We start from the raw sequence: 15724 nt of genomic DNA on the forward strand, positions 1-15724 counted from the left end.
GGGCCGGGGATTACACTCCCCGTCCCCGATCCTTGAAAGTGATAAATTTTCCGTCCTCGTCCTCGATGGGAAGCTCGTCGCCCTCCCCCTCGCCTTCTAACTGGGATCGAGTATCCCCGACCCCAAAAAATTCCTGAATTAACAGTAGCATATCATAATTTTATTTTTATTTTTTTTATTCAAAGGAAAAATTAACAGTGATATGTAAATACCTTCAAATTCAAAATAGTATATCTTCAAACTCACAATGATTTGTAAATAGCATATCTTCAAATTAAAAAATAGCATATCTATCAATATATCTTATTCAAGCTCTTCACAAAAAATATTCAAATAGCATACTCAAGCTCCACTCAATATATTTGTCAACATATCTTCAAATAGCATATTACATCTAGCAGCCCTATATTCTATCCATTTAGAAACCGTAACCTATTTAAGCTCAACACAAAGGAGAATTGAACAAGTTGCAAAGAGAATAATTAGTCCCACGCACAGCTCGCAAGGGATAGGCTACCCAAAAAATAAAATAAAATAAAACAAATCCATTACAATATAAAAAACTGCACAGCTAAATAGCAGCCACAATAAAAAAAAAGGTACTTACGTGTAGGTCCTAATAAGTGGACTTATTGTCTAATAGGTCATATGAAAAAAATTTGTCATAAAAAATATCACTAATTATAAATTTTAGTGACAATTTATAAAAATCATGACAAAAAAAAATCACTAATTGTCAATTTTTAGCGACGTGTATAAAAAATTGTCACAAAAAAATTATTTTTAGTGACAATTTTACTAAGATTTATTTTCAATAGGACTTTATGGGAATTAAGTCCAACTATTATGACCTATTAGTAGTTTACCCTAAAAAAAAAAAACCAAATCTATTGTGAAAAAAAAAAAACAACATTGTTTCTCAAATACTCTGATATAACCACACAACTTTCATCATCTCCTTCAATTTGAATTCCTGTTAAATAACAAAAGGGAAAAAACAAATAATCAAATACTAATAATAAGATATAAAATATGTTAACAATTAAAACAAGAAAGATGACAACTAACACAAAAGTGACACACGACTTGTGACGCCTCAAAAAATAATTACAATAATCCACCCACAATATCCAATATATGATAACAACAATAATAAGGTTATCTTCCATTAATTCAATATGATATACAAAAGAGAAACATATGCACCATACATTCATAAAACCTAACCCTAAATCTATAGCATATGCTACCAATTAAAGGAGAGGAAAGAAGATAACAGACAAAAATGCCATGAAGGCTTACATATTTTCAAGATTGTGCTTAATTACAACAAAACAAGTCATCAGCTTAATACAAGTAAAGCCCTAGGCTTGAAAAGAAAATAAATACAAAGCAAACAGAAATTGAGCCTTCAGCCTCAAAGTCCTCCCAAGCTACGTATTTGGAGGAGACATATCACCTGCACCTGAAAATGATTTTTTCCAAGTAAGGTGAGCCAAACCCCAGTAAAAACAATCTAACACAATATATGAATCTTAACAAAAATATGAGTATAAAGTGCATATACAATGCATATGACAAAATCATTTGTATTGTTAAAATATCATTTTAGTCTTATTTCATTTCATGACAATCCATTTCATCTCAATCCATGAGTTAAATCCATTGTTATCCAGACAACACAACTGAGGTTACAACCCAGTGGCTCTCTAACCAATTCAATAATCATATAAACACTTCAATTTGTCATTTTATGGAAATTTCATCCACGAGAATTGGCACCCATGTATATACGTGCGATTTTTGGGATTTTCACCCTGGACACACATGCCAACTTAATTCAATGGAGTTCATCCCCTTTTTTCTCCCAAACATGGAGTACATCTCTTTTCTCCTCCCAAACATCATATATGTACAATGTATTAAAACACAGTCATATTCAATGACAATCGATAAGAAATTAGTTTCAATTCACCTAATCCTCATGCAATTTCTATAACAATCATAGCTATCATCTACCGATAGCCCAAAACAAATATTTTTAAATAGATATACAATCTCCAAAATAGATAAACTATCCATATTTCTATAGTTGAGAGATGACAATTATCCAACTCCACCATTTACATACATATCTATCCAATTTCACACTTCTCATACCAATTTCATTATTTATACAAAATAATCATTTGGAACATTTTAGAGCAAAACCCCATTTTCTCCTAAATCCAACCCATGTGTCAAAATCAACAAGTGTAACACAACACAACCTCATATCTATATCCATAACCATTTTCAACACCATTATTTGAAAACCCCTCTTTTGATTTTAAACCAAAACTCTAGGTTTGTCTAAATTCTTTCAAATCCCAACATTTATTTACACAATTAATAAATAACTAAGTTAAGAATCATAGGAATGTGAAAAAAGTCCCTACCTCAAGTTTAGAAAAGAGAGAAGGGAGAAAAGCCCAAAAGTTTATTGTGACAAAACAACGACTTGCTCCGATCAAAATGAAGCCCTTGACAAGCTCTACACTTAATCTCAAAGGATCAAGATGAGGAGATGCTTCCAAGTGAGTAGATTTAAAGATCTTTGAGCAAAAAGTGATTTTGTAGAGGGAGAAAGAGTTTCACAGCTTGGAAAAGGAAAAAGAGAAGAAAAAGTAAAGAAAATGTTAAGTGAATGACTTATTTATAGTACTAGGTCAAAATGAAATAAAGTCCCAAAGTCAACCTAAAAAATCAAGTCAAAATTCCCAAAAAATAGGGCCTAAAATCAACTGAAAATCTGGAAAAAGTTCGTAGGTGTCGACCCTTGCAACAGAGGTGTCGACCCTTATAAAGAAAAGCTAGAACATTCGTAGGTATCAACCCTTGCAAGGTGTCGACACCTCCCAACCTAGAGTCGACACCAAATTTCAGCAAGCAAACTCAGATTTTGCTGCATACAAGGGTCGACCTTTCCCAGACTGGCGTTGCCCTTTTGGCCAACAACAAAAGACAAGTGTCGACACCTCTAAGACTGGTGTCAACACTAAATTTCAGTACCCATTTCTAGAACACAGTAGCATGATAGTGTTGACCCTTCTAGCACTGGTGTCAACACCTGGAGCAGAAAAAGGCAAGGAATAAAAGGTAGTGTCGACATCAACAAGGAAGGTGTCGACCCCTAAAGCCAAAACCAATCATGAAGAAGAATGAATGACAACCATGACTATGGTTTTCCGAATTCAAAAGCAATAAATGGATCGGGTCGATGCCTGGATCGCTATAACTCATCCAAGTCGATCTCTTCATCATCATTTATAGTCACATAGCCCACCGATTCCAATGTTGAATTTCCTAAAAAGTGAAGAATATAAATTCAGTATTGAAATTATTCCATAGTAATATAAAATTGAAATAATAATATGTAAATTTGATGAAATAATAATATGGGTACTTTTCATCTCTGCAGCCCATAATCAACTTTGTACACGCATCAATGCTTCTATTCTGTTTGGATGAAGTCTACTACGATGTGGACTCACCAACCTTCCACTAGTACTAAATGTTGACTCAGAAGCAACAGTGGATACAGGAATAGTTAAAATATCCCTAGCTATTGCCTATAAGGCCGGACACTTTGGTCCATTGGCTTTCCACCAATTCAAAACATCAAAACCTGAAGTTCTTGGCAAAACATCATCTTCTAGATAATGGTCCAACTCTGATCTTACATTCTTCATTTTTTTACTTTTCTTTCTACTAATAAACAAATCATACTCTGAAAGAGTCTCTGTAACAATTTTTGGATGAATAGAAGATTCACCAAGAATATCGGTCTCCATACCAACTTGATGCTGATACTCTTGCAACAAATCATAACAAATCTGACGAACCCTATCAATTTTATCTTCAGCTTTGTCTCCAAAAAGTTTTTTCAAAATAAAACTCCAATACACTCATCTTATACCTATGATCAAATACAACAGCAACTCCAATACCATGTATCACTAACCAATATTTATCAAAATTTTCCATCATTTTTTATGCCATTGTTCTAATCACTTCAATTTCACAAGAGAGCCATTGAGACAATGTCATCCTAATCTCACATAAAATTGGGAAACAAGCATTGGCTATGGAATACTTAGTACCAAAAAATAACTCTGTGATAGAAAAAATATATCTTAAATCTCCCACTAATCTCTCTAGCAAACTCTCATGCTTCCTCGCTTGGCACAGTTTTATATTGGGGCTCTCTATTTTTCAACCGAGAAAAGACATCCTTATATAATAAGGCAGTTTGAAGCATCAAGTAGGTTGAATTCCACGTAGTTACGCAATCAAGTCCTAATTTCTTAGTATGTGAATTACGCAATTGATTGATTTTTTCTTCAATTTTTTCTTGTTTTTTAGGTGTTACTGTCCAATAAGCTACACTCTCTCGAATTTTCTCTACACCCACTCGTATGACATCCAGTCCATCTTTCACAATCAAATTCAAAATATGCACACAACAACGCATATGAAACAAAGTATCACCCAACAAAAGCGATGTATTACTCAACTTATCCATCAACATGGTAATCATGGCATCATTTGTGGAGCAATTATCAATAGTAACAGTAAAGATTTTTCTATCAATATTCCAGTCAATCATACACTCAAGCAAAGTATCACAATGAACTTTTTTGTGTGGACATGGAATATAAATAAACCTAAAATATAATATTCATGAACAAGTATTAATAACATGCAAATTGAATTGAATAAGATAGAACTTTTAAATGATTTGCAAATTTACGAATATATATCTCAAAATGCGATTTTGCAATGTCCATGAATCATCAATAAAGTGTTCTGTGATAGCCGTAAATCCTTTCTTTTGATTGCTTGCAATCCACATATCAGTTGTGATTGCCACCCTACTTTTATTATGCTTCACCAAACTCAATGTCTTCACCTTCTCATAATCATAAATCTTTAAAATATCACTCTTTATTGTATTTCAAGAAGGTACTTTAAACAATGGTTGAAGTGCTGCTGAATATCGTTTAAAACCAACATGATCTACAATAGAGAGGGGATATTCATGCAATATTATGGCATGTGACAACTCTTTCCTAGCAAAATCTTGATAAAAAATATATAAATTCATTTTTGGACTCTCTCTATTAAAGTTGTTAGTTAAAACTTTTTGCCTCATGTCCATCACTTTTTTCATAGCATAACTCTTATAGTGATCATGCAAATGCCTAGTTTCATTTTTTGAATCACCTCTAAGATGCTTATTATAATAATTACACATTGCCTTTCACACCCCATTGGCTTGTTATTTCTTAAAGTGTTCCCACACAACACTAGGTTTTCTTTTAGTTTCTCTACAAATATTAGACTTTTCTACTAAATCAATAACATTTTGATTAGAGAGGGGAGATGGTAAGTTCGTAGGTGAGTTGGTACCTGGCGATGATTGTTGTGAGACCTCTCTCTCAAATGGTACTTGAGAGTTAACTGGTACTTCAGAGTTAAATGGTACTTGAGAGTTAACATATGTCATTTTTAACTTTTATAAAAATAATATGGATTGAATTAATGTTAACAGAGGCAGCAATATCATATAATAAACACAGACGTCAATATCATCCTAGTAATGTTAACAAACAAACAAATAAAAAAATGGATTGAATTAATTCAGCATTACAATGTGTACACTAATTAGAGGCTTTTTTAGTGAACAATTTGACTTGGAATGTCCAAAAGAAGTTTATTAATCAGTGAAGCCAATCTTCATTAAATTAAATCTTGTTAAATTAGAGGTTTTGAAACCAAATTTACTTAATTAATTATTCATTATTCACTAATCTCTCATAACAACTCTCCACATCAAATTAAGGTTGTCTTCAACAAGTAATAACAGATCATACATATCAATAATTAAAAAAAAAAAAAAAAAACATGATTTGTATGAAAACAAGATGTAGACAAGTAGTGTTTCGTAATCTTAAAAAACAAAAAGAAATCAAAATTTTAACAAGAAACCCATATTTAAAATAAATAAATTCAGAGGAAAAAAAAAAACAACAGTCAAAATAGTAACAGAACTCAGATCTAGATCTAGTTTAACGAGATATATATATATCCTGTGAAAATCGGCGGTGAGGGAGGATTGGCGGTGAGTAGCAGCCGTTATGTGTGTGTGTGTGAGAGAGAGTGAGAGTGAGAGAGAGAGAGAGAGAGAGAGAGAGAGAGAGAGGCGAAACCCTAAACAGCAGTAGCAATTAGGGGGGATTGGCGGTGAGGGAGTAGAGAGAAACCCTAGACAGCGGCAGAGAGAGAGAGAGAGAGAGAGAGTAACAGTAGCCTTGTGTTTGTGTTGTGTGTCATTGTGTTAACCAAACCCTAAACATACACATATATAAACAGGGGCATATTCATAAATTTACATCGGGGGCTAAACAGGGGCGGGGCCAGGGCTAGGGCTTAGAAATGTATACCGTCCCCAGCCCAAGTATTAATGGGGATTGATTTTTGAATACCATCTCCGGCCCGTCGGGGATATTTTTGGATAAAATCCACTCAATTTGAGGTCGGGGCATCAAGTCCCCGTCAGATCGGGTTCAGATTGCCATCCCTATATGGGTGGTGATACTTATCAGACCATTTGATTTGGTATTATTTTTGTCAATTCCCAATCACTTTTGGTTAGGGGTGGGCAACGATTTATCCGATCCGCAAAAATCGCCCAACCTCGCATGCAAATGGACAGTTTCACAAATACAATGCGGGTGGATGCGATTTGAAATATGGCATATTTACGGGTTGCGGGCGGGTTGCGAGTTTAACCCGCACCCGTAAGAACCCGCCTGCACACTTTTTTATTTTATTTGATTTTATTTGATTTTATTTTTTATTTTTTATCTTAACCGTTGATTTCATTTCTATATCCCATCTAGATATTTTTGTCCAAAACAAAACACCATTTATTTTTTGAACTTACTCTAGCATTACATTTGTTAATAGTATTATATCAACAGAAATTGAATAAATACTGATCATATTTTATTGTAACGCCCTCAAAATAAGACATAATTCATTCATTCTTAAGATCCGTAAAACATAGAAGAGGTATTATATTTCATACATCAGAGTGTTCTTTACAAAAGATATTACATGTTAATCAACAAAATAAATACCCTACGGGCTTACGTCTTTCCAAGTATGACTTGGTTACAACAAAAGAGGGTCAAAAGCCCTTTACAAGTTAAAGCCCTTGGCTTAGAAATGAAAACATATAACATAAAACAAAACAACCAAAATAGAGACTTCAGCCCCGAGACCTTCCAAGTTATGACCTTGGAGGCGACATGTCACCTGTACCTAAAAACGGTGTCCCAAGCAGGGTGAGCCAAAGCCCAGTAAAGATATGGTAAACAGAATATGAGAATTAACTAAAACATTAACATCCGATAAATGTTTAACACAAATAAGCTACGTACATCATCTCTATAACCAATTAATTCATTGACATAGTTCAATATTATCCAACAGTTTAAAATGAGACTACAACTTATATATCAACACTTCAATAGCAAACATCATTCACCACTTCCATTCACTTGCCATTTTTCAGAACTACGTCCGAGGGAACCGGCACCCATAAATAAATAAAATTTCGGGACTTGTACCCTGGCCACTCTGGCCAACTTAGTTATCAATGGAGTCCATCCCCTATCTCCTTTCATACACAGATACATATATAATGTATTAAACATGTTGGCATATACAATGACCCAACAAACTCACATATTCAATATTTATATCCAACCGTCATATTCAATGACATCAACCAAGTGATTAGTTTCAATTTACCTAATCATCATGCAGTTTCTACAACAATCAAGGCTATCCTCCACCGATAGCCCAAGACAGATATTTTTACACAGATAAATAAATGTATCAAACAGATAATTTATTAACTTTTCCACAGGTGAGTGATTTTTCAATCCAACTACACCATTCAATTACAATTTCCCCAATTTCACGATTCTTAACCCAATTTCATATTCCCACAATTTACAAATTAATTATTTAAATTCAATTAGGGCATTAAACCCCCATTTCTTAATTATTGCACTCGAGGCCCAATTTCTCCAATTATATACACATAATCCTTTTTTAAGACCTTACATATACAATAGAGCCCAAAGGTAGAAAACCCCTCTTTTAAACATTTCAAATCTCAAACCCTAATTTCCCAAAATTTCTAAATCCCTCCATTTATACAGAATGGCTAATGTTTTTGTCAAAACTCATAATTAAGAGTAGAGTATCCCTACCTCAAATGAAGAAGCTCAAAGGAGAAAGAAGAAGAAAACCCGAGATGCTCCAAATCCAAGATTTTTTGGATCAAAAGATAGCCCAAACCAAGCTCTAACTTTCTTACAAAGGGACTAGGGTAGAAAACCTCCAGAATATGGAGTATTTGTAGAGAGAGTGTATAGAGAGAGAGAGGCAGCCGGATTAGGGTTTTTGGATAAAAAGATGATGAAAAAGTGATGAATATCATGCTGCTGCCAACTAATATAATCGAGTCTCGCTCGAGCGAAGAAGTGGTCGCTCGAGCGACCAGGCAAAAAGAAGCGTCGCTCGAGCGCAAGAAGCGTCGCTTGAGCGAACAATGCGAAACTTTAGGTCTGCAACCCCAGACGCACGCTCGAGCGCAAGAGTTCTCGCTCGAGCGAAGGAACACAAAACATAGGGCTCGCTCATTCGAGCTCAAGAAGCATCGCTCGAGTGAAGAATACCAACCTTCAAATCCAAAAGAGACGTAGACGCATGCTCGAGCGTAAGAGTTCTCGCTCGAGCGAAGAAATACACCAGACCAGGCTCGGTCGAGCGCAAGAAAGCTTGCTCAAGCAGAAGCTTCGTCTGAAAGGAAACCTGAAGACCCTCAATCCTCACTCGAGCGCAAGAACTCTTGCTCGAGCGAAGAAGCAAATACCCAGGCCTCGCTCGAAATCTTGGGCAGCAACCATTTGTTCTAACTCACAACCAGCCTGTTCCAAACTCACCAAACACATCCCAAAACTCAAATACAAAGAATAAAAGGATGGAAACGAGATACAAAAAACAACATACAACCACAGAACTCGAGTCCGGAATATAGTAAATGAGAGGGGAAAACTAGGGTCGCTATAATTATTGCTACATAACTGAACTTGTCCCGGATGAAGTGTGATTTGGAATTTTAAATTCCTTAATGAATATGAAGTTTTAGTTTAGGATTTTAAAATATGTATTTGTGTTAGTTTATTATTTGATTTAAGATTTTGAATGATTTGTTTGCGTTACGAATTGATTTTGTTATGTTTTTAATTTTATAAGTTTTAATTCATTAATTATTAATGTTGGAGCATTTTAGAAAATAAGGAGAAAAGGGTCCAAAATAAATATTTACAAAATGGGAAAAAAAACAAGGCTCAAAATAAATTTTTGAAGAAAAAAGTTCAATCTGCAAACTACTTGCAACCGCCCGCACATTAGCAAACCCAATCCGCACAAACCGCAAACCGTACTGCAGACAATTGCGGGTTGTCTTTTTCTCAAACTATATAAATACAGACGGGTCTAAACCGATTCACAAACCGTTCAAATCTGAACCGTGAACACCCTACTTTTGGTGGATTAGGTCAGATTTCTTATCTTCACATCCCAAAACAACCAAAATATTTTTGGGCTTACACTGGCGGCCCAATATAAAAAAGCCCATTCAGATCTACAGGCTCATAAGCCCTAATACATCATCCACCTCGCTGCCTCACACCGCCGTAGACGAAGATCGCCGCCGCCGATCGCCGCTGCCTCTTCTCCTCCAGTGTGATTATTCTAATCAGGTGTGTGTTCGAACTTGCTTCCCCAATTGGTACCGTACATTTTTGCATTTCAATGATAAATTTTTGACGTATAATCTTTGGTTGATGGAGTAGAAAGATACTAGAGACCTAACAAAGTTAATCACATCATGTTCTTGTTTCAGGCATCAAAAAAACCATCAAACTTATGAGAAACATGAGCTTAAGATTGATTTTCCAATAGTGTTTCTCTATTTAATATATATACAAATACTGTTTGGGGGAAGGCATAATCTTTGAGGGGAGAGGACTACATAATGCTAGAATTGAACCAAAACAGCTTGATAGAGATTTTCCTTTTCACATTGTGAGACCTGTGTTCTGGTTTTGTTTTTGAAATTGTTGTGATGCTAGGGTGTAGATGGGAGATGAGGAATTCGGGTTTGGGTTACATTTTCTTTAGGTGGGAGATTATTAGTGGAGTGGATCTTTGTTGTTTCAAAAAGAAATAAAGACAAGTGATCAAAAGCTTGTTAATACATGTGTTGCAACACTAATTTGGATGAAGCATTAGCATTTATTTTAGGGTGCATGAGCCCTTGTTTGCTGAAATATTTCAGTCAATTATTTCTTATCTAATTTCTTTACGTTCCCCATTACTGGACCTTGAAGACTAAATCTATCAAGGACATTGGTGGAATCTTGGCAGATTGGCTGATCAATAATGACACTTACCTTGTTAACATAATATTAGTGTAGTAATGGGTCTCGCCACTCACGTATATCTGCAATTCAGCATTGACAACTAGGCTGACGCATAAGATGGCAAAAATAGATGGTCAGTGTAGCATTGCTCTTGGCTGATTTGTCAACTCAAGCCAAATATTCTTGGTGTAACTGCCATAGGGACAGTTTCAAGAAATGCCTTGCTGTAAAGTTCTTTACATCTTCACTTTTTCCATTCTTGGAAGCAGAAAGAAAATTTAAAATACAACCAAGCTGCTGCTTTGACATTGTTTCCAGCCTCGTGCGCACCAAGCAAAACTCTGGAATTCCCCTTTTCTTGTTATCATGTTTTGTATCACCTTTTTTTTTTTTCTTCCCATTGTTTTGTGTGGCTTCAGAGACATCTTATGAAGTTGATTTGAATTGGAGACCTTTGTCCTACTTCTCAGTGTTTATTCTCTTTTTTCCCTTCTTATTATGCATTCCTCACCTCTTTCAGAAATATTAGTCGTTTAAGTACTACAATGTATATTCATTACTCTATAATGTCAGCACAGGTGATTGGTTGTTATGGAGAGCTCTGATGATGAAAAAGATGGTGTCTTTGAGAATTATATACCCAAAGATCTGAGTCAAACTTTAGCATCTAATGGTGCAAAGTTTGTGGATGTAGTTCTCAATGGTGACAATGAACATTGTTTGGAGAATTTTCGTATGGATAAGCATGCATTCTACAGGTTATGTGACATCTTACAAGCAAAAGGTCTATTACGTCACACAAATCGAATCAAGATTGAGGAGCAATTAGCAATATTCATGTTTGTAATTGGCCATAATCTACGAACTCGAGCAGTTCAAGAGCTATTCAGATACTCAGGGGAAACCATCAGTCGCCATTTCAACAATGTTCTTAATGCAATTGTGGCTATCTCATTAGATTTCTTTCATGATCCAGGTTCTGACATTCCACCAGAAATCCGAGAAGATCCTAGATTTTATCCTTACTTTAAGGTAAATTCAACATGACCAATACGAATGAACTTGATCACTAGTTTAATTTGGAAATGAAAGTTTGCTCACTTTTAATCATTTTCTGTCAGGATTGTGTGGGAGCAGTTGATGGCATACACATCCCAGTGATGGTGGGTGTGGATGAGCAAGGACCTTTCCGTAACAAAAATGGTTTTCTTTCACAAATTGTTCTGGCAGCTTGCTCATTCGATTTGAAGTTCCATTACGTTCTAGCTGGGTGGGAAGGCTCAGCAGCCGATTTACGAGTTCTAAATTCAGCTCTTACAAGGAATAAGAAACTTCACGTCCCTGAAGGTAATTTTCCATCCTTTTACAAGAAAGTGACAATTCACAGTAGACTTAAACTACATCATTGAAGGAACTCTGGCATGACATGTAGAAATTATTGTGTCGAGAAAAAGTTCTGTAAATATTATTTGGAGATGACTTGTCTTCCATTGTTTTCTTTTTTCCTTTCTTTTTCGACTTCTTATTTTGATTGGTTCTTTCTATGTTTTTTATTTATGCTCATCTCTCTCTCTTCATTAAAGAAAAAGAGTGGTTGGGGCTGGGATGGGACTTCTTATCAATACTATTGACATATGCCTCAAATAAGTATGGAAACAAAGTGATTAATACCATTTCATTTTGTTGGCCTAAACCTAAGAAGCACAGACAGGCATACGGAAACGTGACCGGACAGATACGGATACGCAATGCGACATGAACACGACACATGGGATACGCTTGCAAAAAATTTAGTTATATATATTGAATATCATATATTTGAAGATTTCATTCAAAGATAATAAAAAATTGTAACATGACACTAATTCCTAGTCATGAAATTGGTTTGGATGCTGCCATCTTCATATGCCACTGTCACGTTGCGACAATTTCCATATTCGTCTGAAACTTTCTAGAGTCATATTGGATTTCTATGATACCAAGTTAGATTGCAGAATATGAAGGTTTGGGATTAATGAGAAAAGGAAGGAGTGAAAGAGAAGCAGCAAAGAGGGTCACCCTTCACCTCTGAATGTATTTATATTTGTGCATTATGAGATTACAAAAAATACCTACAACATAATATAATAATATAACAGTAACATGTATAATTCTACATTGTTTTTCTTTGATCATGTTATCTTAAGTTTTTGTTTAAACTTATAATGTGTGCCTAGCTATGGACACACATGTCCTCTAAATGTCCGAAGTGTGTCCAGGTATAAAAGAATAAAAATGAATAATAAGACAAGTTTGGATATGTGGCTGCCACATGTTGTACATGGACACTGATAAACTCATCTTGTGTTCTTATTTATGTGGATAAAAATATTCAGTTTTGATGCAGGTAAATACTACCTGGCGGATACCAAGTATGCAAATATCCCAGGCTTCATTGCTCCATATCATAGCACTCCCTATGGCATAATCGAATTTGGTGGTGGTGTGCATCCACAAGATGCGAAAGAGCTTTTTAATCATCGGCACTCATTGTTACGCAGTGTTACCGATCGCACTTTTGGGGCCTTGAAGGCACGGTTCCCTATCTTGATGTCAGCTCCTCCTTACCCGCTACCAACACAGGTGAAATTGGTTGTTGCAGCCTGTGCAATACACAATTACATACGTGGGGAGAAACCAGACGATTGGATTTTCAGAATGTATGAACATGAGGAAGCTGGACTACAATTGGAAGATCCAATGCCACCTTTAGAAATTGAACAGCCTGTAATGCATGCAAAGGCCCAAGTTGTGGACATGCCTTTTGAAGCAGAGCAACTGGAATATTCTTCACAGTTGCGCGACTCTATTGCAGCTGAGATATGGAACGACTATATCCGTGATTTTTCTTCTATTTAGCTGTTTGTGTAGATTGCAGTTCTTGTAATTAGTTTAGGTTTGGAACCTTTTGCTGTGATAACCATGTAAAAAATTGTGTTTTATTTTGGGTGGTACTTGGCATTTGTGTTCATAGGAAATACATGGGATTGGTCTCTGCTTGTATCAGCAAATTCAAGTTTTATGCTGCAAAGCTCTTGTTCATCCATGATAGGGACTTGCTTAATAAGCAAGTGATTGATTATGAAGCACTATATGACTGGTGTCATTCATACCATTACTCAGATAATGATTTATTAACAGGAAAATTATGTAAAATATTATATGCAGAATAACATGGAAAATGTTAGTTTTATTACTTTAAAACAAATGGTCCATGAATTTGCTTTGGTAAATACATTTGAACGAAATTGACCCTTGCTCAATATCATTCTCAATCTGAACAACCCTTTGCTCAATATCTTCTCAATATCATGTCCAATGCATCATTATTGATATATTCAATGATATTCAAAGTTTAATCCCCATAACATTATTGAATAACAAAACAAAAGGTTTAGCCCATAAAAAATTGTTCTAAAAGTTACTCTCAAAAGTCACACTATACATAACAACTAGCACAAAAATAGAGTAAAAAAAAACAAAACAAAAATTCATCAAAGCCTACGCATACATGTTGGAGATTCAACAATGGTCTCCAAGGCAGGAGTCCAAGATCTTTGCCTGGAATACCTCTCCTCCACCGGCTCTTCAACATTGCTCGCCGGAATATCTGTCTTGGCTTCAGAAGGAAACATACAAAAGTGATCACCAAGAACTGGGAAGATCTTTGAAAAGTTGAAGCTTCCATGTTTCGTCAATGCCTTAGAAGCTCTGTTTCTGAGAGAAGTGAATTCTTCATTTGTGAGGACTGAGTAGAGCATTTCCATGGGAAGAAGAAAGTAGAGTTGGCGGCGGCGGCGCTCAAGCTCCTCGTCGGCGGAGAGTCCAGGAATGCGGTGGCCGACCTTGAGATGGGTTGAGTCGCAGATGAAGTGGCCCGGATTCTCTACCATGAGCTCGGCTGCTTTGACAGGTCTTGTGTAGATTTCAAGTCTTCCATCAGAGAACAACACCTTTACTACTTCTACGCCATTGCTGCAGATTATTGAAGGAGCACAAGATGTTGCTGCATTACCCATGACTGAAGAATGAATGAATAGAATGAATGTGAGGATGGGCACAGAGAGAGAGTCAGAGAGAGAATATGGTAGAAGGGTACCAAGCTAGCTATATAATCTTGTATGAAATTGGGAATGGAGATTTTGGGATTGATGGTGATTGATAACAGCCTGTTGAAAACTTAATTTATGCATGCTGAGGATGGTTGTTGAGTGAGTGAGGGAGAGAGACAGTCCAATGTTTGGTGTTATTTTATTTTATTACAAGTTCGTTCATGGTTTTTTTTGTGATTTTTTTTATGCCTCGTACAGACAGTGCAAATTATGTTTTAAATTACTATTAGTTATTATTTTTATTTTTATAGTGTTGAGTTACAGGTTATTGTGATGGTGAGACTATCAAATTATCAAATTAAAATTAGTTACGCTCTAGTAGGACAATTAGTTATGTTATGGTATTGATTATGACTTATTATAATAACTTTACTAATAACAAAATGTTCAGAGTGGTGTTAATTTAGACTAATCTGAATATAACTGATAACTCAAATTAATTTATTATTTGCTTCATTAAGAATAATTTTCACATATCATTAGAAATAAATTGTAAGAGCTCCTACCCAATTTATTAACTTGAGTAAAGCTTACATTAGGCCATTCGAAATGCTCTTACCAACCAATGCATTAAAATTTCATGCCTTCAAATTATAGTAGAGATTTAACTCAATTCAACTTAACAATTGTATAATTTAAAATATATTAATGACTAGAATATATCATTTGGTTTATACTCTGTCTCATCTTCTGTTATATATTCATTACATATCACTATGTTATTAAAATTAATGGTTAAAAGAGTATGAGACAATAATACTACAAAAGAGAACTAGACAAATGATCAGCCACTCCTAAATGATGATAAATTCTTACTTGTGTCCACTTTAAGGTCAAATGCATGGACAATCAATGATACTTGGGTGATCTTAGCATCTTCATTTGCACAATTTTTTTATTGAGGAGAGCACATGGTGTGGCATGGAGCAAAGGTTAGGCAATGCAAGAGAGCTCACTTGAGGACACCACCAAACTAATGATAGGACATGGCAACAACAATTTCTTCAATATTATTCTATTTAGCTG

At 35.3% G+C, this 15724-nt stretch overlaps 2 protein-coding genes across 3 annotated transcripts; one reads left to right on the top strand and one right to left on the bottom strand.

Annotated features, from left to right (window-relative positions):
* The first annotated feature begins 9709 nt into the window (after window positions 1-9709).
* Window positions 9710-13597, top strand: LOC114283017 (uncharacterized). 2 transcript variants are annotated; one of them, XM_028225811.2, is made up of 4 exons: window positions 9710-9884; window positions 11126-11579; window positions 11669-11894; window positions 12934-13597. In XM_028225811.2, the coding sequence occupies exons 2-4, from the start codon at window positions 11139-11141 to the stop codon at window positions 13443-13445; spliced, it is 1179 nt and encodes a 392-aa protein (XP_028081612.2). In that variant the 5' UTR covers window positions 9710-9884; window positions 11126-11138; the 3' UTR covers window positions 13446-13597. The 2 variants fall into 2 exon arrangements, with proteins under 2 accessions (XP_028081612.2, XP_028081613.2); XM_028225812.2 differs by having other exon boundaries at window positions 9772-9884; window positions 11121-11579.
* Window positions 13598-13933: 336 nt separating this feature from the next.
* On the bottom strand, window positions 13934-14789 carry LOC114283018 (uncharacterized). The gene has a single exon (XM_028225815.2). The coding sequence runs from the start codon at window positions 14603-14605 to the stop codon at window positions 14081-14083; it is 525 nt and encodes a 174-aa protein (XP_028081616.2). The 5' UTR covers window positions 14606-14789; the 3' UTR covers window positions 13934-14080.
* Window positions 14790-15724: the final 935 nt, after the last annotated feature.

Source organism: Camellia sinensis, chromosome 4 (assembly GCF_055761805.1).
Source record: "Camellia sinensis isolate YWXY chromosome 4, ASM5576180v1, whole genome shotgun sequence".
Lineage (NCBI taxonomy): Eukaryota > Viridiplantae > Streptophyta > Magnoliopsida > Ericales > Theaceae > Camellia > Camellia sinensis.

What these genes read in the sequence shown, in the direction of transcription:
- LOC114283017 (XM_028225811.2), top strand. Translation starts at nt 11,139, where the DNA reads ATGGAGAGCTCTGATGATGAAAAAGATGGTGTCTTTGAGAATTATATA. An exon ending in GATTTTATCCTTACTTTAAG is followed by an intron (nt 11,580 to 11,668) that starts GTAAATTCAACA and finishes ATTTTCTGTCAG; the next exon opens with GATTGTGTGGGAGCAGTTGA. An exon ending in GAAACTTCACGTCCCTGAAG is followed by an intron (nt 11,895 to 12,933) that starts GTAATTTTCCAT and finishes GTTTTGATGCAG; the next exon opens with GTAAATACTACCTGGCGGAT.
- LOC114283018 (XM_028225815.2), bottom strand. Translation starts at nt 14,605, where the DNA reads ATGGGTAATGCAGCAACATCTTGTGCTCCTTCAATAATCTGCAGCAAT.